This window comes from Castanea sativa, chromosome 4, assembly GCF_040712315.1.
Source record: "Castanea sativa cultivar Marrone di Chiusa Pesio chromosome 4, ASM4071231v1".
Lineage (NCBI taxonomy): Eukaryota > Viridiplantae > Streptophyta > Magnoliopsida > Fagales > Fagaceae > Castanea > Castanea sativa.
The window spans coordinates 29,186,177-29,210,094 of NC_134016.1; the positions used below are offsets into that span (position 1 = coordinate 29,186,177).

The 23,918-nt window shown below is 38.5% G+C and overlaps 2 protein-coding genes across 2 annotated transcripts; both read right to left on the minus strand.

Annotated features, from left to right (window-relative positions):
* Positions 1-12,340: 12,340 nt before the first annotated feature.
* LOC142632681 (uncharacterized) lies at positions 12,341-12,805 on the minus strand. The gene has a single exon (XM_075807047.1). It carries the CDS (start codon positions 12,803-12,805, stop codon positions 12,341-12,343), a length of 465 nt encoding a protein of 154 aa, XP_075663162.1.
* A 2,650-nt stretch (positions 12,806-15,455) lies between these two features.
* Positions 15,456-16,142, minus strand: LOC142632682 (uncharacterized). The gene has a single exon (XM_075807048.1). It carries the CDS (start codon positions 16,140-16,142, stop codon positions 15,456-15,458), a length of 687 nt encoding a protein of 228 aa, XP_075663163.1.
* Between the last annotated feature and the right edge of the window lie 7,776 nt (positions 16,143-23,918).

Here is a 23,918-nt window from a genome sequence, read left to right on the forward strand (position 1 = left end):
AATCAACAGTATTATGGTCGGATTGGCTTTTACCTAAAAGTGGAAAGAAGTTTGTCACTAAGCAAGTAGTGGGGCTAAACCCACTTCTAGCGACCAGAAGGTAGTGAGCCCACTTGCACACGGCCAGAACGATACATTGTGGGTATTGACTGAATGCCTATAGTATACAAAATGGTAGGTAAAAACAAGGGTAAAGAAGGGAAATCGCCTAGGCTTGATCTTGGGTATAAAAGGAATAGTACCCATGAATATGGGGACAAGATCATTAGAACTAGAAAAAAGGGCAACAAGAATGAGAGAAAACACGATATCATCAAACGACATAAAGAAACATAAACAATGGTGTGAAGAAACATAGTACCTAAGAGAATTAGAATGGGGAGTTGAAAGTGAAAGAAAAGAGAAGGGGGAAAAGAAAGTGAAACGTAAAAGAGAATAAAGAGTTGAGAAAGTAGAGTAAGTATAAAGTATAAACGGCAGACTTAACGTGCATCACTAGGTAACTTGTTTCCTCCCTCATACAAAACCATCCTTTTTGTCATCTCAATTAATAAAATAGCTATTCTGACTCTAAACTACATAGCTTTATGGCCTTATAGGGTAATAAGGTTAAGTGAGCTAGAATTTGGGCTCTTTTTAGTATATATCCTCCACAGAACCCTTTTACTTTTGTTATTATATTTGTTGTAATTACTATTTATTGAAGCTGCTAACATTCTCGGACTAACAGTTATTTTGCTATTACTATATACATATAAGTGTGTGTGTGTGTGTGTGTGTGTGTGTGTATATATTTCTCTTTGTTTGGAGTGTTTAGTCTTGTGCACAAACTGGTTCTAAGGAAATACTGCGGAGAAAGTGAGATCCACTATTCCACTTCCCTACTTTTTGTAGAAAGCCTTAGCTCAATAGCGCAAAAGGCACCCACACCCATTTTCATGGCACATTTTTTTTTTACAAGCCCATTTCATGTATTGTATTATATTTTATTCTTTCAAGCATGATCTAAGCCCATGTAACATATTGCAGAAATTGAGAAAATGTGGTTTGGAGGGTATGGGTTGGTTTCTTTTGGACCCTTTGTATAAGCCTAGCCCATGCATGCTACCAAGTGGGCAAATGACAATAGTAGCACATCAAGCTTATGGAGGAGGTCTTATACTCAAAATTTTCACCCCAAAAGAGCTTTTATACTCTTGTTGACTGACTCAAATTTTCTGCTCTACACTTTTTTTTAACTAAAACGCATAGTTGGCCCTAAGTGGCTAGCCTTGTATGTTACAATAACCAAATGTAGCCTCCAAGGACTTGCCATGTTTAGGAAACACTAGTCCATGAATTTAAGTCACTTCATTTCCCAACTTATGCAGAAAGCAAGCCAACCCTCTTACCCAATCAAAGCAAATCTGACCATAACCTCTTTGATTGATTCCTTGGGTGTTCAAAGCCTCTTTTATTAACCAAAAAACTAGTCACTAAAGGCACCCTAAACTCAAAACAAAATGCCCCAATTAGGTTCAAAAGGAACCAACCACATTTTACCCTTAGACCTAAAACTTTAGAGCAAAAGCTCGTTCAGCCAACTAAAATTCTCACAATTCCGAACCTTGGAGGTGGAAATATGGGCACAAGGGAACCTTCCCTCTCTTCTTCACAACCTCTCTCAATTTCTTCTTCTCCCTGATTATGAGTCGAAGTTTCGGACCTATTGTTTTTATACATTTTGTTGACTTTTGTTATTAAACTTTATAGCAAAAGCCCATTTAGCTAGGAGACATTCTCACAATTCTAAAGCTTGTGGGTGGAAATATGGGTATAAGGAAACCTTCCCTCTCTTCCTCACAACCTTTCTCAATTTCTTCTTCTCGCTGATTGTGGGTCCAAATTTCCTTGTGTTTCTATACATTTTTCAGCATTTTTATTATTGACATTTTGATTTCTCCCTTGTTAAAGCACCATTAACCTCTATTCACTAATATTGGAATTTTGGAATTAATACTCCACAAATAATCACTTCTAAAGAACTCAAGGGGAGATCTGAGCCGCTCTTGCATTTTTTGCCCTTGTTGCAAAACACTCCCCACTACATTATGACACAAGAATGATGATAGAAATACTATAAGTTTTACAACAAAAGTTACATACATTCAAGTGTCACCAATTGTTAAAAGGTAAATGAGATATTTATTGGACAGTTTGGCTACAAATTTGGCTGTAGCGTATTAGTTGTAGCTTAATGACTACAACTTCACTTAATATTTTTTTTTTTATTAAATATGAATTTTGACAAATCCATCATTGGATTACATATTTTCTTATATCATCTATGCTTGCAAAATTTCAAGAAGATCAAAGATCAACAGTTATGTTATCAATAAAATTTTTAAATTTTAAGTTTTTGTATTCTAAAATTATACATAAAAAATAAGTTTATGGATCAAATAGTAAATAACATCAGATTAGCATGAAATTTGGCACGCGTGTTAAGAACATAAAAAACATGCAATGCAATAATTAAATTTTCAAAATATGTAATATTTTTTTTAGTAGAAGTTGTAGTCATTAGCTATAACCTAGACAAATTTTTTCCTTATTTATTTACAAATCTTTATTGATAAATAAAACGTAAATAGTGTTATCTTTTTTAAGAAAAAAATTAAATTTAATACAATTATGTGTCTGAATTTAATTAGATGCTTGATGTATTGCACCTGAAGAACTGTAGTCAAGTTTTATACTATACTAGTCACAGACACATGCAATGCGTGAGAATATTATTAATGATCATTTTGTAGTTAAACTTATTTGAAAATAATAATTTTTATAATAATAATTTGTGAAGGATCATTTTGTGAACCATCAAAAGAATATTCTTACCACATAAGTTAGTAAACTACCATTACTAAAAAAAATAAAATAAAATAAAACAATAAACAAAGATATATAACATAACCTATCAAATTATTCAAACAAAATTTTGTCAAGAAATCAATTAAATCGGCCATCAAATATATGACATACCCTAGAAACTTCATAATTAAATATAGTGTAGAGTAAATATGGCTTTTACAAAATCAATGAAATCCAATTGACAAAATAAGAATAATAATAAAAAAAAGAAGTAGAAAAATGAAAAAAAGACAAACCTTATTGTAAATTTTTGTGTGGTTTGAATATTACTCTCATACTTGTGGACTTCATATTTTGGTTTGTGTGTCTATATATATATATATATATATATATATATAGAGAGAGAGAGAGAGAGAGAGAGAGAGAGAGAGAGAGAGAGACTATTTTTTGAATGATTATTGTGATTTATTGATAATAATTAATAAAAAAATAATTAAAACCTAAAACATTTTTTCCCTTGATATAATAGAGGAGAAGGTAATTGATTGTCATTTAAAGTAATTAAAACAATAGAGAACATACTCATATAGTCATACATTTGTATTATCTACAAGCAAACAAAGAGTTCTATATTTAGCTAAATATTTTAGAAAGGACTTTGATAATTATTATTATTATTAGAGTCACGTTTTTTAGATTGTTTATTCTATTTGGCAAAGATGACGTGAGTAATGGAAATAAAGATTATTTGTAATATAAGTATATTATATGTTGTGTCCCAATATGATGTGATGATGTTGAAAATCGTCAGTAAGTTACATGGTCTTCACGTGCTCTAGACAAGAACCTGCACAACACAAAAGATGAAGATCCTACGAAGAATACCGATGTGATACCAGCCAAATACCCTCCTACGGTCAAGTTAGAGAATTTTCACAACTCTAGAGTGCCAAAGTTAGGGTGAATTGTGCGTATCTTGGTTTGTGAGGGCTCTGGGGTTTTTATAATAGTGTAGGGTTGACATTCATTCCTTGGCAAAGAGGGGCTTTCCTTGTAGGAAAGATCCTCTTTAATATGCACATCTTGTGGGACCCTTTCTTTATAAGAATCCTCTTGATTAAGGTTAATCGTGGGACACACAATATTTTCTTATGTACATATTCTTGGGGGCCAAGTATAGTTATGCTAGACTTGTCACCATTTCCTTTCTTGCTTTTAGCTTTCTCCTCGTTAGCTTCTCATCCCATCCAGGTGTCGATGCCGACAAGTCATGGGGTGAAGTCATCGGCTTAGAGCTGACAGCTTCATCTTGCGTGAAGTCGTTAGCATGCATAATAGAGCTGAAGGGTTCTTGGAGGCCAACAACTTCGTTTATTTTATCAATTAAAAATTCACCTTATCAGCTACCCCCTACTCCATGGCTCCGACAACTTTAGTTGATGGGCTATGGAGTCTGATTCGTAACTCTTATTTCCATTTTCTTAGAAAAAGGTGTTCTCATTAATGGTTCCTTGAACATTCATTGTTAAATGCTAGGACACGTGGCACAAGCTGGTTGGCCTTGTTTCTGAACAAAAGCGTCGCTTCGTTTTCCGAGTATTTTCGCCTTATAAATAGCTCACCTCTTCCTCACATTTCCTCTTATTTCATTCTTGTAAACCTTAAGAGAGAAAGAGTAGTCATACTGTTGCTTATATTGCCGTTAGCTTGTGGACCATGTTAGCCTTGTCATATTTCGTCAGCTTTAGAGTCGTCGCTTTACCCTGTAAGTACTCTTTCTCTATTTTTCTTTCTTCTTTTCTTCGGCCCTTCGTAGTTTTAGTCGTCACGTCTATTAGAGACCTGTCAAAGTAGGCACTTAGATTACTCCGTCGCTTGTAGGTGAATAAATGTCAGGTGATAGAGAAGCGATGAGTGAACAGTTGTCAGTCCGTGAGGGAGCGGGCTACGATAAAGTCTTCCAGTCAGGTCATGAGCTCGAGGAGGGTTTTTCCTGGCTGTCGGAGAGGGATTCGTCAACCCATTCTTCTAACGAAGAAGAAAGCTATGATGGAGAGGTAGGTGAGGGAGAAAAGGGTGAGGATGAGGATGATGAGGGAGGAGAGGATGAAGAACATGCTGGAGAAGATGATGAGGATGAGGTTGAGGGTGACAAGAGGGCTACTGAGGGAGGTAGTTCAGCATGCCCAGGGGATAATCACACCCATCTGTTTATCCTTCCCAAAATATGGACCGTCAACGATTTTAAGCCCTTAATGACAATTAATATCTTTAAGGACCTAAGGGATCGCTTCCAAATCCCTGAAGATATCCCAATTTGTCTCCCCGAGAAGTTTGAGAAGTGTTATTCGGGGAGGATTGCATATGTTGCCATGTATGACGCCATGTTTGCCGCCGGACTAAGGCTGCCACTGATAGTGTTACACCGTTAGTTGGCCAATTTTTTGGGAATATTCGTTAGCCAGATTGCTCTTAACGCTTGAAGGATATTTATTGGAGCTGAAATCCTCTAGGGTTGTCTAAGTGGCGGAAATCGTCAGCTTACATTGGACGAGTTCTTTTGGTGCTATCGACCCCAGCACATCACATTGTCCAAAGGGATATTCCATTTTGCAGCAAGGAAGAAAACACTTAAGTTGGTGTTAGACATGCCTGACTCTAATAGGAAGTGGAAGGGTAGATACTTTTTTCGTACAAGGGACGAATTGGGTATGTCATCCTAAGGAGTGGGTTACAATGCCTCATGCTTTTGACAACACTTGGGGCATTGTAAAGGAATAAGGTTTAGGACCGTCTGCTTCACTTTTTTCTACATATTTGTTAACTTCAATGTTGTCTACTTTTTTTAATTTGATAATGTCGTCTACTTCTCTTCTCAGTGAGCGTTCGTCCACGTATAACTGAAGAGCAAGAGGCATTTATCCGTTGGGTCCTTGAAATTCCATTTGAGGAATGAAAGTGCAAGGACCTGATTACTCTTGATACTCTGCACGCCTACTGTGGTGGTCTGAAGCTGACGCCACCAGCCCGTAGACTAAATAATTATTCTCGTCGACGTAAGTATTTCATTCCTTTCCTTTTGCTCGCCGTAATTTGCATGTAGTCTACGCATCTAACCTCGTCATTCATCCTTTGTAGAAATGGAGGCAGCTAGATTGAGAGCTTCGGTGAGGGCATCAGTTGCTATCTGCAAAAGAGAAGAGAAAGAAAAGGAGAAAGATAAGGAGTTGGCGTCCTCGTCAGCTCCCAAGGTCGTTGGGAAGGGGGTGCCTAAACGTAAGGCTGAAAGGAATGAGGATCGGCCTCCTAAGAAGGGCAAGGTTACTCCCACAGCTGACAAACAATTGAAGAAGTCATCACCTCCCAAACAAGGTCACGAGGTCGGCAAAGGTTTGATGACGGTCATAGGCCCCATCAATCAAGGAACTTGTCGTCTCCTTACGCATAAGGGATACGCCGTCAAGATGGTTGAGTCAATCATCAAGGAGACAGACTTAGATCCTTACGGTAATCAGGAGACTGAGAACCTGGGGTCGTCAGGTCTTTTTGACCTTTCTAGGGTACGTCTTTTCCCTTAGATTCCTGCACTTTATGATTCTTTATTTTTTAGCTGACGCTTGTCTCGCTTTGCAAGCGTTGGTGCGTATGAAGGCGCTCCAAGACAGGTGTGTTGTCTAGGAAGGGGAGATCAGTCGCCTTAGAAAATGTAATGTGACCCTGACCAACAAGCAAGCACAATACAAGGAGGCCATTCGTATACTGAACAAGGAGGTGGAGGATTTGAAGAAGAAGCTGACGGAGGAGGCCAGTCTTAGAGAAAAGGCTGAGGAGGCAAAGGCGAACGTGGAGAAGGAGTTGACGACCCTCATTGAGCAGGTAGAAATGGATAGGGCTGACGCCATCAAGGAGTATAAGGCTTCACAGACTTTTGTCAATGCGTGTGCGGTATACTATGGTGATGGGTTCGATGACTACCTTAAGCAGGATGGGTCTGTCTACCCAGACCTGGACTTATTCGGGGTCACCATGGGCGACCCTATGTTGACGACCCCTGCTGCTGAAAACACCACTAATGATGTGACCGACGAGTCCACTCACGTAGAGCAAGGTGTGAAGGGGTGACGTCGTGGTGCTCTCTCAACCTGCCTAGGAAGGGCCCGTCGCTCCTGTAATCCCATCATCTGAAGATCCTCCTATTGACATTGAGACCTTCAGCTCCAAGTGCCTAAGACCCCTTTCCTAAAGATGACAAGAATGCTTTCGTGTAGGGGGTTCAAGACCCTATAGTTTAGTTTCCTACTTTTAACTTATTTTCATGTACTTTGTCTTATTTTCAGACAATGTCAAGTGCCCTTTGTTTTTTGGGCTTTTTATTGCAAACACCTTTTTTATATTATGGCGTCTTTTCTGTATTCGTCGCTTTAGATATATACCTTTGTTGATTTTTATTTATGTCTGCCAATCTTGTGACAAACGTATGTGTCTCAATGAAATCATCCATTTGTGAATTTCGTGATAAATTCATTCATTTACTTGTGGACTTTGTGGTAAGCCCGTCCGCTTGTGGACTTTACAACAGGCTCATCTACTTGTGGGCTTAGTGGCGCATTCGTCCACTTGTGGATTTTGTAGTAAGTTCGTCCACTTATGGACTTGGTAATAAACTCGCCCAAACACAGGCTTAATAACTTTGTCCATTTATGGACTCCAAAATAAACTCGTCTACTTGTGGATTTTGTAGTAAACTCTTTTGCATATGGACTTAATAAATTCGCCCACTTATGGACTTGTCCACTTGTGGAATTCGTAGTAAACTCGTCCATATTTGGACTTAGTGAACCAGTCCATTTGTGGACTTAATAAATTCGTCCACTTATGGACCTTGTAGTAAACTTGTCCACATTTGGACTTAATAAACTCGTCCATTGGTGGATTTCGTAGTAAACTCGTCCGTATATGGACTTAATAAATTCGTCCACTTATGGACTCATTCACTTGTGGATTTCGTAGTAAACTCGTCCATATTTGGACTTAATGAACTTGTCTATTTGTGGACTTAATAAATTCGTCCACTTATAGACTTTGTAGTAAATTCGTCCATATTTAGACTTAATGAACCCCTTCCATTTGTGGACTTAATAAATTTGTCCACTTTTGGACTTTGTCATTTTGTAAAAACATACACGAACCATATCTGAATAACTCTTCTTATTGTGATAAATACGTGCATAAGTAAAAAATTGTTCTTAAATGAATGAAATCCTGCCCTTTGGGCTTAAAAACTACTATAGATAAACTAACTAAAAGAGATAAACTAGAAATGAGGAGTGTCGCCCTTCATGCTGCCTTCTACTGGTAGTATTTCCTGAGATGCTCGGCGTTCCACGGGTGGCATAACTTCTGTCTGTCAAGTGTCTCTAAGTAGTAAGTACCTTTCCTTTGCTAAGACGTGACTCTGTATGGTCCTTCCCAATTGGGTCCGAGCTTTCCTTAGGATGGATCTCTTGTGGCACCTGTCATCTTCCTCAGGACAAGATCTCCAACTTGGAAGTCCATGTGCTTGACCTTGGAGTTGTAGTGCTTAGCCATAATGTCCTGGTATCGTACTAGTCTTTGCTCAACTGTCGCCCTGACTTCGTCCACTAGGTCAAGCTGTAGACATATGGTTTCGTCATTCTTCCTTTCATTGTGGTTGTCCACCCTGTAGCTTGTGAGTCCGACATCAGCTAGGATGATTACTTCGCTGCCGTATGTCAGTCGAAATGGTGTTTCCCCTGTAGGAGTTCTGGCTGTCGTCCTGTATGCCCACTATACGCTTGGTAGTTTTTCTGGCCATACACCCTTTGCCCTCTTGAGCCGAGTCTTGATAATTTTAAGCAAGGACCTGTTCGTGACTTCCACCTGTTCGTTTGCGTAAGGATAAGCGGGAGAGGAGTAGTGGTTCTAGATCTCTAACTATGAACAAAAGTCCCTGAAGGAGTTGTTGTCGAACTACTTCCTGTTATCTGATACTAAGACTCTAGGGATCCCGTACTTGCAGATGATGCTTTGCCAGACGAAACTTCTTACGCTTTTCTTTGTGATAGTGGCCAGGGCTTCAGCTTCTACCCATGCTGACTATTAAGAATTTCAACTGTCTCATTGCTATTGGGAATGGACCTATGATGTCTAGTCCCCATTGAGTGAACGGCCATAGGGCCGTCATTGGGTTGAGTTCCTCTATCAGTTGTCTACCGATGTTACTGAACCTCTGACATTTGTCGCATGGTTTGACATAAACTTGGGCATCCTTCTACATAGTAAGCCAATAGTATCCAGCCCGAATTAGCTTGTGCACTAACAATCGAGCCCCCGAGTGGTTCCCGCAGATGCCTTCATGGACTTCCCTCATGACATAGTTCGCTTCTTTAGACCTTAAGCATCTTAGGTACAGGCGGGAAAAGCCTCTCTTGTAAAAGACGTCCTTTATTAGGACGAACTATGTTGCTTGGACCTTCAGCTTTCTCGTAGCTTCCTTATCGTCAGGTAGTGTACCATTTTTCAAATAGGAAACTATCTGCTTTGGCACGTGCTCTACTAGGGACCAACACGTGCTCTACTAAAGCGGCTTTGGCATGGCGATTGATTTTCTCGTTCTCTTTTCTAGGGACTTGGGCGAACCTGGCCTGCATCTCGCCTACTTGTCTCCGTACCTGCTCCAAATATCTCCTTATCTTCTCCCCGTTCACCTAGCTGGTGACGACCTGGGATTTGCAATATAAGACCACACTTATTGCCCTGCAACTTTCGCGAGATCTAGCCCTGCTACCAAAGCTTCATACTCTGCTTGGTTGTTGGTCGTTGGGAAGTTCAAACAAACCATACATTTGATCTCGTCTCCTTTTGGGGAACGGAGTACCATGCCAACCCCACCAACCTGCTTGTTAGACGATCCATTTGTGAGGACGCTCCACTGAGGATGTTCTTCTGCCCCCTGGCCTTCCATGCTGATGAATTTTGCAATAAAGTCAGCGACTACTTGTCCTTTTATGACAGTTCGAGGGTGGTATCGTACATCAAATTCACTTAATTCTATTGCCCATAGCGCCATCCGTCCGGTGGTTTCAGGACTACTCATCGCTCTCCGTAGAGGCTTGTCTGTCAAGACGAACACAGTGTGGGCTTGGAAGTATGGTTTGAGCTTACGAGCTGCGATGACTAAAGCAAAGGTGAGCTTTTCCATTGGTGGGTATCTTTCCTCCGCGCCTTGGAGTGCTCGGCTAGTGTACTAGATGGGCTTTTGACTAAAGCAAAGGTGAGCTTCTCCATTGGTGGGCATCTTTCCTTCACGCCTCAGAGTGCTCGGCTACTGTAGTAGAGGAATAGTTCTTTTCCTAGTTTAGAGGGACTTAGCAATGACGGTGAGAAGAGGTAGGCCTTCAATTCTTCAAATGCTTGTTAACACTCGGTTGTCCACTCAAAAGATTTTTTCAGTGTGCGGAAGAAAGGGAGGCACTTGTCTGTTGCCCTTGATATGATCCTATTCAGCGCGGCTACCTTGCTGTTGAGGCTTTGTACTTCTTTCACGTTCCTAGGTGGTGACATCTCCAATATGGCCCAGATTTTGTATGGATTGACTTCGATACTTCTCTGGGACACCATGAACCCCACGAACTTCCCTGCCGTCACTCTAAATGCACACTTACTCGGATTGAGCTTCATGTTGTAAGAGCGGAGGGTGTTGAAGGTCTCCTTGAGGTCGTCTAAGTGGACGTCCTCTCTTCGGCTTTTTACTAGCATGTCATGAACATAGACTTGGACGTTTCTTCCAATTTGGTGTGCAAACATCTTGTTCATTAGCCTCTAATACGCTGTGCCCGCATTCTTGAGGCCGAACGACATTACTTTGTCGCAGAAGAGGCCTTGGCTGGTGACAAATGAAGTCTTCTGTTGATCGGCTTCGTCCAATCTGATATGATTATAGCTGGAAAAAGCGTCCATGAAGCTCAGTAATTGGTGTTGGGCTGTGGAGTCCATTAAAACATCAAACTGTGGGAGGGGGTAGCTATCCTTAGGGCATGCCTTGTTCAAATCCATAAATTCCACGCACATTCTTCATTTCTCATTAGCTTTTTTAACCATCACCACGTTGGCCAGCTAGTCGGGGTAGTATACTTCTCTAATAAAGTCTGCATCCTGCAACTTGCGGACTTCCTCTGCTATAGCTCGGTCTTGTTCCTGGGTGAACACTTCTTCAGAAGGATAGGGGGAAAAGTGGGTGACACATTCAACTTGTGCACCATAACTGAAGGGTCAATCTTGGGCATGTCTTCATGGCTCCAAGCAAAGACGTCTTGGTTTTCTTTAGAAACGTTGTGAGCGCTTGACGAATTGTCAGACTAGCGAGAGTGCCGATCCTAGTTGTTCGCTCGGGCCTGGAATTGTTGAGTGGTATCTCTTCCAATCCCTCGACAAGTTTTGCAACCGTCCTCTGCTCTTCTTTGCTCATTGTCTGTAAATGGTTATCAATCTCCAACATTGCTATGTAACACTCGCGCATCGCCACTTGATCTCCGCATACTTCTCCAACCCCATACTCGATGGGGAATTTAACCATCAGATGATAAGTTAAAGTCGCGACCTTCCATGAGTTGGTAGGTCGTCCAAGGATGGCATTGTAGGCAAATGAGCAATCGACCACAAGGAATATTACATCCTTTATGATTTGATGTGGGTAGTCTCTGACCGTTACGGGTAATGTGATTGCACTGAGGGGATATACTCTTGTTCCTCCGAGTCCAATGAGCAGGGCATTAGTTGGGACCAGCCGTTCTCTTTTAATCCTCATTTACTAGAACGCCGGGTAGTAAAGGATGTCAGCAGAGCTTCCATTGTCAACCAAGACCTGGTGTGTGTTGTAGTCTCCTACTTGTATGCTAACGACGAGTGCGATGTCATGCGGGTGGTGGAGACGTCGAGCATCTTCTTCTGAGAATCTGATGACGAGGTTGTTGATCCGTGCCATCTTTGGGACGAATCTCGTCAGCTGGACATTTTGAACCATCCTTAGGTAGGTTTTACGGGCCTTTTTGGATGAGCCAGAGGCCGCTGTGCCTCCTACAATCATTCTTATGTCTCTTATTAGCGGCCTAGGACACTCGTTCTCCCGTCAGGGAACCTGCTCTTATGGTGGGTTGGCTCTTTCCTTGCTGACGAATCTCTGCAACTTTCATTGTCTAATAAAAGCTTTTATTTATTGCTTCAAGTCGTAGCAGTCAGATATATCATGACCATGGTCACGATGGAAGCAGCAGTACTTGTCTCTAGACCTCTTATCGGGATCTCCCTTTAGCTTGTTGGGAAATGTTAGGGCTCCTTCGTCTTTGATTCACATTAGGACTTGGTCGATTAGGGCAGTCAGCGGGGTGAAGCTTATGAACTTCCCTATGGGGGGCTTGGAGCGCCTGTTCTCCCGCCGTTCTTCGATCCTAGCCATTTTTCGACCCCTATCCTATCGCACATCCTCTTGTCTTTCCCTCTTTTTAGGTTTCTCTTCTCGGGCCAACAATGTATCTTCCACATTCATGTACTTAGTAGCCCTGTAAAGCACATCTGACATGGTTTTTGGGTCGTTCTTATATAAAGAAAACAGAAACTTACGCTTCCGTAGCCCATTCTTGAATACTGCTATGAGTATCTTGTCGTCAGTTTCATCAATTAAACGGGCCTCTTTGTTAAAGTGGGTTATGTAAGACCTTAGCGTTTCATCCTCTTGTTGCTTAATGTTCATCAAGCATGCAGTGGACTTCTTATACCTATGTCCCTCGATAAAGTGTGGGGCAAACTGGGCACTTAACTCTTTAAAGGTACTAATGGAGTTGGGCGTCAACCTGCTGAGCCAAATCCTTGCGGGGCCCTTCAACGTAGTGGGGAAGGCCTTACACATGATCTCGTCTGCCACTCCTTGCAGGTGCATTAAGGTCTTGAAAGACTCCAGGTGATCCAAGGGATCCTTAGATCTGTCGTAAGCCTCTACTTATGGCATGCGGAACTTTGGCGAAAGAGGGAACGTGGTAACGAACGTAGTGAAGGGCGAGTTCATCTGATGGACCAACTCGTCAAGGTCGCTTGATACTCGTCCTTTGAGGGTGTTCATTATGAAGTCCATCTACTCCTTCATCATTTGCATCTCTATGGCCAAGTGCGATGGTGAAGCCGTATTTGTGGCTGATGGACAACTTGTATCCTGTCGTTCTTGTCTGGTCGGGGTATAGTTGCCTTCCTGCCCCTCTTGGTTCTTCCTTTCAGTGTTGGTTCCTTCCTGGTCCATCCGCTCCTTCAATGCTGGTTCCTTCTTTTGGCGCAGTTGCTCCTTTAGGTCGTGATTTTGTTTGGTGAGACGTTTTACGGCTGCCGCGAGAGTCTGAACCTGTCTCTCGAGAGTGGTGGTACGTGATTCGTCCCATTGGTTATTGGTGGTGGTTGCCATTGAACGAGTAAGTACCGTGCAACTCTTTGTCTGTGAAGTGGAAATATGGCTTACTTCCTGTTTCTTACAGACGACGCCAACTGATGATATTGAAAATCGTTAATAAGCTACACGGTCCTTACGTGCTCTAGACAAGAACCTGCACAACACAAAAGATGAAGACCCTACGAAGAGTACCAGTGTGGTACCGGCCAAATACCCTCCGACGGTCAAGTTAGAGAATTTCTACAACTCTAGAGTGCCAGAGTTAGGGTGAATTATGCCAACCTTGTTTTGTGAGGGCTCTGGGGCTTTTATAGTAGTGTAGAGTTGACATTCGTTCCTTGGCGGAGAGGGTCTTTCCTTGTAGGGAAGATCCTTTTTAACACACGCATCTTGTAGGATCCTTTCCTTATAAGAATCCTCTTGATTAGGCTTAACCATGGGAGCACAAGATGTTTCCTTATATACATATTCTTGGGAGCCAAGTATAGTTATGCTAGACCCATCACCATTTCCTTTCTTGCCTTCAGCTTTCTCCCTGTCAGCTTCTCATCCCGTCCAGGTGTAGATGCTGTCAGGTCGTGGGGTGAAGTCGTCGGCTTAAAGCTGACGGCTTCATCTTGCGTGAAGTTGTCAGCATGCATAATAGAGCTGACGGGTTCTTAGAGACCAACAACTTCGTATATTTTATCAATTAAAAATTCCCCTTATCATGATGTATATATTATGCAAATCTTTGTTCTTTATTTCAAATTCTAAAATTCATAGGTAAAGGGGAAAAAAAACCCACAACTACTAGAACATTTGAATTTTTTATCAAAGATTGGTTCTTTGCTTCTTCTTTTTTTCATTAGAGCTGATTGGCAAAGAATTGGGACTCTTAGTTTTAGGTAACTGAATGCTTAGGATATCAAAGGTTGCAAAAGTGAGGTACCATCATGTTAATGGAGAAGAGGATAGTGAATCAAAATTATCATTGCCTAATATTCTTTTTACTACATTTATTGTTGCAATCAATCCAATGAAGCACACCTTAATAATTTTTCTATGTTAAAAACTCATTTATGAATAAAGTTTACTAACATAACAGTATTCTTCAAATATTCATTTTTCCTATTTGTTCTTCAATGTGAACATGACCATCTTTGTTTTTTTAGATTGAAATGTCATATTACATCAGTGAAATAAATGAATAGTTCTATATGTCCAGAAAATTTGGGTTAAAGCAAGGGCTTTTGAAATAAATGTGGTATTTTTTGGTTTATCATAGGGAAAGGCATCTAGTCGAATTCAAGCCTGGCCCAGTTTGAAAGTTTGAAAAGAAACCCGAGAAAATGTCATGATTAGATTAGTTGAGAAGCTAAAGTCGATACAGAACAGTTCTGAAAGGGCATTTCATTGTAGATTTGTATTTTCAAACCCACCCAATAATTCAAGCCGGGGTCTGTCTTTAATTTCATAATAAGAACAAAACTTAATGAGAGCAAAAAGCATCTCTCATAAAGAAACAACCAATTGAAAATTATATGTACAATAGGATTTACATAGACAACGAAGCGGCTTTAGATTAAACAAAAAGTAACCTACCTACCTAGCTAATGAAGAGAAATTCAAACGAAAACAACGTTGGGACAACTAGAAAGAAGGGAACCTCTTGCTGTGTCCAGTCTACTACGACACAATCAGTCATATTTCTAATTTTACTATTTGTTAACTTGTGTGATTGTGAGTATTTTATATTTTGTGTCTTGTACAACCTACCACTTTACTTTAGCTACTCACAATCACATAAGCTAGCAAGTTATGAAATTGAATATTCGAATGATTGGGTCTTTAGAATTACTATGCTGTGTGTGTCTCCAAGTCCAAAGCTTGTGACATTTTGAAATACAGGAAATTCAATTCCAATAGGCTCCATCCTTCCCTCTTCATCTCTTTCTCATCATATGCGTTTATTTTATACCATAATACAATTAGCCTCTTTCGTAGATATCTTCTTAGGCTCAATCATACTCGGTCCTTTACAAGTTTCCATGATCTTTGTCTGGACTCATCAGGTAAGGAAAATCCACTAATTGTTGAACCTAAACCCATAAAATCTATACAGATGTGAAAATCCAACTATCTGTTCAATGAAGGAAAAGCAAAGTGAAAACTATTTCTTGCTCTTTTTATCCTTCCCATCACGTAAGAAAGAACCAAAGTTGAAGAGATTTTGAGCCTTTTTAGAAATGTAAGGAGGTGGTATATTCAAAACAGGACTAATCTGAACCGCATTTAAAGATTCTCCGTAACTCTTTTTCAACTGAGGCTTCTGCTGCATTTTAGTATAAGATGAAAAAGATGATGACCTTGACAATGAAATAGATTCTTGTTTCTGTGAATTGTGCTTGTGAACTTCCTTATTCTGCGTTGTTCTTCTTGGAACTGGGTCCAATGTTCCAGTTGAATTGCTTCGTGACAGAAGCGGTAACGAGCGTAAAAAGCTCTTCTTATTGTCAAAATTATCGACACTAGCACTTCTCTTGAAACCCCAGAAAGACTTGGTCGCCGTGGATACATGCTTTTGCTCCAAATCTGAGTTTACAACCATGGCTTCTTTCTTCGATGATGATGAGTTATCACGTGGAAGAGGAGGAAGAGGAGCAATAGGCCGAGGTTGACAACCATGGACTTCTTTGTTAGCAACAAATTTCTCTTTATCATGAATTGGAAGAAGTACCCCATTGAAGAAGAGCTCGTCTGCTGAACAAGATTCATGCTCAAATAAGCTGCTGCTAATGTGGAATTCAAAATCAGAATTTGAGCCCAAATGCGATGATGAGTCTGTTTGATCAGACATGCTGAGTAGTGATCAAACATCTGCTTGGACAAGATCATGGGAGAAAGATGTTCTAGGAAGGCTTGTTTCTGAACACATGTCAATATATCATATATGCTTATTTGATTATTTCCAGTACTTATCAAGAAAGGGCCAAGAAAAATGGTACAAACTAGAAAGAGGTTGTAAATAGCATGAAGAAGAATAATTCAATGACGTGATATGCGCGTGGTAAAGAGAGAAAGCAGGTACACAATTCAAACTTTTAGGCCAACATCAAAGCCTTGAAATTTGGCAAAAATGGCTTGGACTAGGAAGTCAATAAAGTGGAAAGGGTTGTTTGAATTTTTAGGAGAGAGAGAGAGAGAGAGAGAGAGAGAGAATAAAAAAAATTAAAAAAGCGGCGATCTTTATAAAATGTCAAGGATGTCGGAGGATTCTAAGAAAATCTGGGATCTGGGATCAAATGTTCTTCTCTGAATATGCAGTAGAATTTAGTTGTCTGTATGTTACTGAAAAGAACAAAAAGAAAAGGAAAAGAAAGTATATAAGATATGAGAATTTGGAAGAAATGTAAAAAGACTTGACAACAAATTCCAAGGCAAGGTCATGAATTATGAGGGAAATATCAAATATATGTGGCTTGAGGTTGCAAGAAAAGAAGGGAAATGTGGCCGGATAATCAATAATGAGAGAGAGAGATCTTAAAAAAGTTACCCACATTCAAAGGCAAAGAAAAACCGCACAGAAAGAAAGAAAAGGTAAAGGTTTAAGTGATAAGTGACAAGTCATGGTAATGGGGTTGTGAGCAGCAGTAACTTAAGGAAATGTCAGTTAGCCATGTCTATTTTTATATCCCAACAAAACTAATTAACTTGAGGTGTATATGGGATTCAAATATACACTCATACAATTAAATCCAATCAAATTCTCACAATTTGAGGTTTTCATGCAGTATAATATTATTACTCAATTTTTTTTTTACTCAATAAATTTGAATTAGATTAGTGTTAACATCTTGTCATTGCTTACGAATGCTTGGTAAGTTTCACACCTATATAATTTACTACCAAAAACTCATTTAGTTGGTTTTTAAAACATTAAAAAAGAAACCATTATTTTGACTTTTTGAAGATGACGCAGTCCTCAATTATCTTAACATTTACCAAGTATTATAGTCTATGAAGGTCATATAATATAATATATGGTATGTTTGGAAAAAATACAAATTGTTTACACGATAAATATAGGATATACGAAGTGTGAAACTAATTTTTTTTTTTTTTTTTTTTTTTGGGTTACAAGTATTATAGTATAGGCATATGCCAATGAATAAAGTCAATTATGACTTACTGTTAAGGGTGTAAAATCTAAAAACTTTATGATTAGTTACCTTCAATTAATGCAAACAAGCTTCTGCCAACATTTTAATTGTTAATCTTAGTTGCATTTATTTTATTATTGTTATTGTGTTCTTCAATCTCTTATTCTTGATTAAGGCAATTTCAAACTTAATTTACACGAGTTTAAGTTGGAAATTTTTTTTCCCTAGAACATAAATCATAGTAATATTATTCTTATCCATGATAGGAATTATCGTATTATTTTTAATTCATCAAAAATTAGTTCCCAAAAATAATAGTAGCATTTAGCAAGAACAGTTAACAGATTTGCTCACCTACTGAGTACTGACTGCATATAGAAAATTTTCTAATCACTCTAGTTATCATGTTGCATCAGATGAAAGAACCCACCACCCACTCGATCTTAAGCTATAATTCAATGTTCAAAAATAGTCAAAATGCGCCTCGCCAGTAGCGCCTATTCATAATTGTGAGATCATTAGATAACTGCTTTGCTATTGGCAGGCAGCAACCATAAAGTATTTCACATGACCATAGTACATATTTCAAATTTGCATAGTAGTTACTTTACAAATGTCAAAGATGAGCCTGTAAGCCTTATACACAACAGTATACCTCGTATCGATTAAATAACAGTAAAAGGGAGAAATTTAATGTTTTTGAGATCGGACTGTAATGAGGTTATAACAGTGTATACGGCAAGGTTGGAGTTAGGGGGGTGAGAGTGAAAGAGGGCAAGTACCCCCAGGCTCCTCCTAAAAATGCTTATAAATGCGTATATAGGGTCCTCTTAAATGCTCTGCCCCTCCTCACCTAAGAAAAAGAACAAAAAGCAGTTCCTACATGCAAGAAAATAGCTGTAACCAACAAAATGAGAAAAAGTTAGAGAGAGATATTACGTCCATAATATTTTTATAATATTTTCATAATAAATCACATGTGGTTGGTTGTTATTGGTTTAAATTTGGACCTAACGCTAAGATTACTTTTTTGCCCCAACAATAACAATCAGTAACAACCTGCCACTTAAAATTTGTTGTAAAAATATTGTAAAAATATTATGAATATATCATTTCACAAAGTTATAGGAGATAGTCACGGCACCTTTTAACCAAATTATAGTAACTTTTGTTTAAAAAATAAAAAATTTAGGGCCGTTCCGTAGAGGAGTTTAACAATATATTTTCAGTTTTTAAATAACATTACACGTATTTTTATACACTTTTTCACCCACACGTATTTTCAAAAAAATATAAACGTTATTAGAACAACGTTACTAAACAACTCATTTATCCCATTTTTTTAATAAATAAAACTTTTATACCCCATTTCTTTTTTTCTTTTTTTTTTTTAACTTTTATCTTGTCCCTCTATTTCAGCATTTCACTTTCACGGCATTTTGATTGTTTATCCGACATTTTGAATGTTTATCCTTTTTTTTGGTTTCCCTTTTTTTATAAATAAAACTTTTATATCCCATTTCTTTTTTTCTTTTTCTTTTTTTAAAAGAACTTTTATCTTGTCTCTCTATTTTAGCATTTCACTTTTACGGCATTTTTTTTTTTGTTTTTCCGACATTTTGAATGTTTATCCTTTTTTTTTTTTTTTTTTTGGTTTATTTGATGTATTTCAATTGATTTGTGTGTCTTACATTTTAACTAATGTCCCAGTACTCAAACTCTAAAGCCTGTATTATTTTTTACTATTATTATAATTATTTATTATTATTATTTTTAAATCTTCTATCAATTCACCTTTCAATTTCCAACTCTTGATTTTTGCTATGAACCTAAATTTAAATACTTTGAAGAATATAGAACAAAAATGTTGAATTCTACATGTTATTTACAATATTTATTTACTTCATTATTAATATCAATTTCTTTTTGAGGTTTTATATTTTAATTTTTTTTTAAATCTTGCACCCCTAAACTGAAATCCTGGCCCTGCCACTATTATACGGTGATGACAGATAGTATTGATGTAGTTTTAAGAAGTTACAAGAAACATCTAATACCGTAACAAGTGTTATTCAAGCTTAAAGAAAGAGAAACACGTGAAATGAACAACTCTCAATAATCATTGAAGGCCTCATACATAAATAGTAAGGCTGTCCACGAAAATCCAGTACTTGACCCACCTACAAAAACCATCCAATCTGGCCCGAGAACAATCCGACCCGACGTCGATGACGATCGGCGATGGGTCTTCGCCTCCAGAACCCGTAAACGGCGGGTCGGTTGGCGGGTTTTCTCCCCCAAACCCGAAGAAACCTGAACGAACCGAGATAAGGAGCATTTCTCGACGAAATTTTTTAGATCCGACAATATCTTAGCCATTTCCAGCTAGATCTCAACTAGATCCTTGAAATCTCCACCAGATTTGGTGAGATCTTGTCGAATCTGGTGAGATTTCGCCAAATCTAGTGAATTTTCAGTGATATTCCAGCAAAAATATCACTGAAATTTTGTCGATTTCGTTGTTGACTAGCCGAATTTTGGCCAATTTTTCGATCTCAGTCTCTGACCGAATAGATCGCCATCCGTTGAAGGTCGGATCAGCTCGATCCGATCAACCACTCCAACCGACGGCAGGTTGAAATTCTGAATATCCGATCTGGTCGAGTCGATTCCGGGTTGGGCACAAACCCGACCCGGACCAACTCGTGGACAGGCCTAATAAATAGAGGACTCATTCTCAAGAAAAACACACCATTCTCAATTGACAAACTTGCTTATATAGAAATCATTCTCTTGTAATTCCAGTTCTTTAATAGATTCTCTTAGTATATAGAGCTGTAGGAGTTCATGTTAGTAAATTCATTTCCTTGTAATTTGTCACTTTAGTTGGTTTAAGCTCTTAGTTGCCAATCTTGTTTGATCAGTAATGCGTTTTCATCAATTTGAATTGGCGTTTAGTCTGGTTATATTTAGACATCGATTTGTTTACTATTTAGGCACAAACTATTTTGCTTGCTTTGATACTTAGCATTTTCATGAATTATTTAGCTTTCTTGAAATCAATGGCATTGAATCTTGATGATGCAAAGAAGATCAGTAGGCTGGATGCTTCGGACTTGAAAGGACTACTGGTTCTCTCTGCGGCCTGAAAAAAGAAAGAAAAGCGAATCAAAGGCGACCGGGGCTGCCGGCCAAAAACCCTCCGATGGCAAAGTTAGTTTTTCTCTCTATGTTATCTGAGTTCCAACTTTTTTGGAGTAAAAAATGAACATACCTTGGCCATGTCCGAAACAGCCTTTATATAGTGTTCTTATAGGCGGTTATCAAAATTGGAACTTCTCCTGGATTCAAGGAGAGGTAGAAATCAAACGTAACTTGCATAACTGTTTAGAAGTTATGCTTCTGTTCCACAACGGATACCAGGCGGTTATGCGTGGGATAAGGGATTATCATGTCATATTCGGAGTTTTCCTAAGTATGATACCCTCGTCCTGGAGTCCCTTAGTTGAGTGTGCTTTGGTACACGCGCTGGGGTTGTCTCGTCTAACAGGCAAATTCCTTCAAGACGAGGTTGTCGGCACTCTAGACGAGTGCATCACTGGTGGTGCTTACCTCGTCCAGAGCTCTTCTTGCTTGGATGAGGTAGTTGCAGGTGGGTTCCGAAGGGTGCTTACAATTCCAGACGGGTTACGGGCAACTTTTATGGACGACTTGGAGATAAGCAAAATCGATACCCCATCAGTTACCCCCTGTTTAAGGGTCGTCCAAAGCTCTTCGGTTTTTGGACACGCTTCAACATATCATCCCACGTGCCTCAAGGTAGAGGGTGGGCTCCAACGGCCACCAAATTGTGCCACGTGTCATCATTTACTTGGTTAACCGTCATGTCGATTTGAGTTTTCGAGGAAGTTGCCACGTGGTTCTCCCTGATTGGATATTTCGTTTCAGGTCTCACTTTTCAACGCCTATAAATAGTGGATTTCCTCCCATACCCTCTCCATTTTTCAAATTTCCTTGTTTGACATCTCTCGTCCGTCGCCTTGTCTAGGAGTATTCCAGCGTCCCTAGTTTCCGTCATCTAGAGCCAGGTATTTTCTCTACACTCGTCTTTAGGCTTCCCTTACATTTCCATAATGTCCGAGGTTTTTTCTTCGTCTAGCAATAGTGTTAATAGGGAGATAGACGAATATCGCAACACAACTAGCTATAGTGATTCTAGTAGTGATAGCAGTAGTAGCGGTTGGGCCTACGAACGTGGTCCCGGCGAGCCTCGTCACCCAACCAAAAGTCCGGAAACCGCAATGAAGCCATTATGACGTGAAATGCAAAAGTGAGACCCTGCCTGGTCGGGAAGTTCAACTTCCCGGGGAGGTGAGTCCCAAGGTGCCCGGTATCGCCTGGGGAGTATCGCTTCTGGGCAAATCTTCTATCGTGGAAACCAGTTCCAATGCCACTCTTACTGCCTCCCACTCCCAACAAAACACCCACTTAAAGGAAATAACATTGGACTCCATTTCCACTCACCACGAAAATAATCATAACTCCTCCACTAGTCTTGAGCTATAAATATGAGATGAGAATGAGGAAAAAGGGGTTGGGCATTTTAAGGGTGAACATTGGGAAAAATAAGGAGATTATTCAAGAGACAGAGAGAGAAAGAGAGAGGAAGTAATTCTAAGAGGTCCAGGGAAGAGTGAATGAGACGAGTGTATTTGAGTGGCCAAGCATGGAACCCCCATAGTAGAAAACCCAAAACCCACAATACAAATAGATTGTGAGCCCAAATAGAGGTTGAGCCCAAAAACCACATTTTGGGTACGCACAAACTCTATTTTGGGTTTATGTGACTTAGTTTTGTATTTTTAAGTAATTTTTTTCTTTAATTTCATCGATGTTATCTTATTGCATTATAAAGATAGTTAATAAGAATATAATGTTATTCTATTACATAGCGTAACTTAGATAATTTGGTATTTATTATTATATCTTTAATTTTTATTAATTTTTTCTTCTCATATTATTTTCTATAAATTTGTTATTTTCTCTCATATTCTCCCTTGAAAAAATGATTATTCTATCGCTCTCTCTTGATTTTAGATTCTTTCTTGCAACTCTATTTTAGGTTGATGAATTATTGTGCGTTTTAAAACTGGTCAATACGTTTGGTGTTATATTTTTGAGTGTCCCATCACAAATAGTCTCTCTCCCTCTCATAACTTTGCTTTGATTTTTGTTTGAGTTAATACATAGTCATATTGAACGTGAAAAATTGAATTTATATCAAAACACAATATTGATTATGCATTTGAGTGTGCTTATCATGATAATCTCCTTTAAGAGAATGAGAAATTTAAATTATTTATCTGAAACTTAAAAAACATAGTATAATTTCAAAGAATATGGACCGAATCACAAATGAATAATATCAATTAAACACACTCAAAATAAAAGAATGATATATTGGTAGAGATAGAAACATGCAAAATTAAAATTATATCGAACACACCACAATAACAACATTAACCAAGTAATAAATAAATTTCTTAATTACATTTTTGTGTTAAGTTTAAAAGTTGATATATAGTTTTGTAAGACAAATGTAGTAAAATTTATAGCACCTCAAAAATCATTCATATTATATTAACCATAGATAATAGAATAAATGGAGAAATTATATAAAATGACCCGAAGTTTATACCATATTTCATATTAAACTCTAGATTTTTAAATATGTCAATCAAAGTCCCAAATTCATTAATATATTTTAATGTAAGGCCTCTATCCATCTTTGATATAGCTATAGCAGAGCAAATTAGAAAAAAAAAAAAAAAAAAAAAAAAAAAAAAAAAAAAAAAAAAAAAAACTTTGATTAAACTTTATGGTCTACCTAGGGCTTGTTCAGAAATTAGTTTGGCAGCCATGAATAAATAGTAAAGAGAGGAAACTTTGTTGTGTGTGTGTGTGTGTGTGTGTGTGTGTGTGTGTGTGTGTGTGTGTGTGAGAGAGAGAGAGAGAGAGAGAGAGAGAGAGAGAGAGAAATTTAGTTAGAGTAAGAAAGTGATTGCCAAAATATTAAAATTGATTACCTAGGTGAAACAAAACCGTTTATCAACAACTAGCTTCTGTGAACTCGTGTTTAGAGGTTCTTCTATTTTTTGGGTAAAAGTTAATTATTTACCTTCATTATAATTTGGAATTACTATACTATATGTGAGTTGTGTAATCAAATAGGGACAATGTCCTAATTTTTAGCCACTTCTTCTAGCATCTATGTGCAAGTTACGCTTTAGTAACAGTTAAATTGAATTCCAAATAAAAGTGGTAATTCAAAAGAAGTACCTAAAATTTAGGAGGTTCTGGGTTTTATTTTAGAGAAATGATATGTCCACAACATTTTTACAACAAATCTTAAGTGGCAGGTTGTTACTGATTTTTATTGTTGGGGCAAAAAAGTAATCTTAGTGTTAGGTTCA

Coding starts and splice junctions, on each gene's coding strand:
- LOC142632681 (XM_075807047.1), bottom strand. CDS start 12,805: ATGCACCTGCAAGGAGTGGCAGACGAGATCATGTGTAAGGCCTTCCCC.
- LOC142632682 (XM_075807048.1), bottom strand. CDS start 16,142: ATGTCTGATCAAACAGACTCATCATCGCATTTGGGCTCAAATTCTGAT.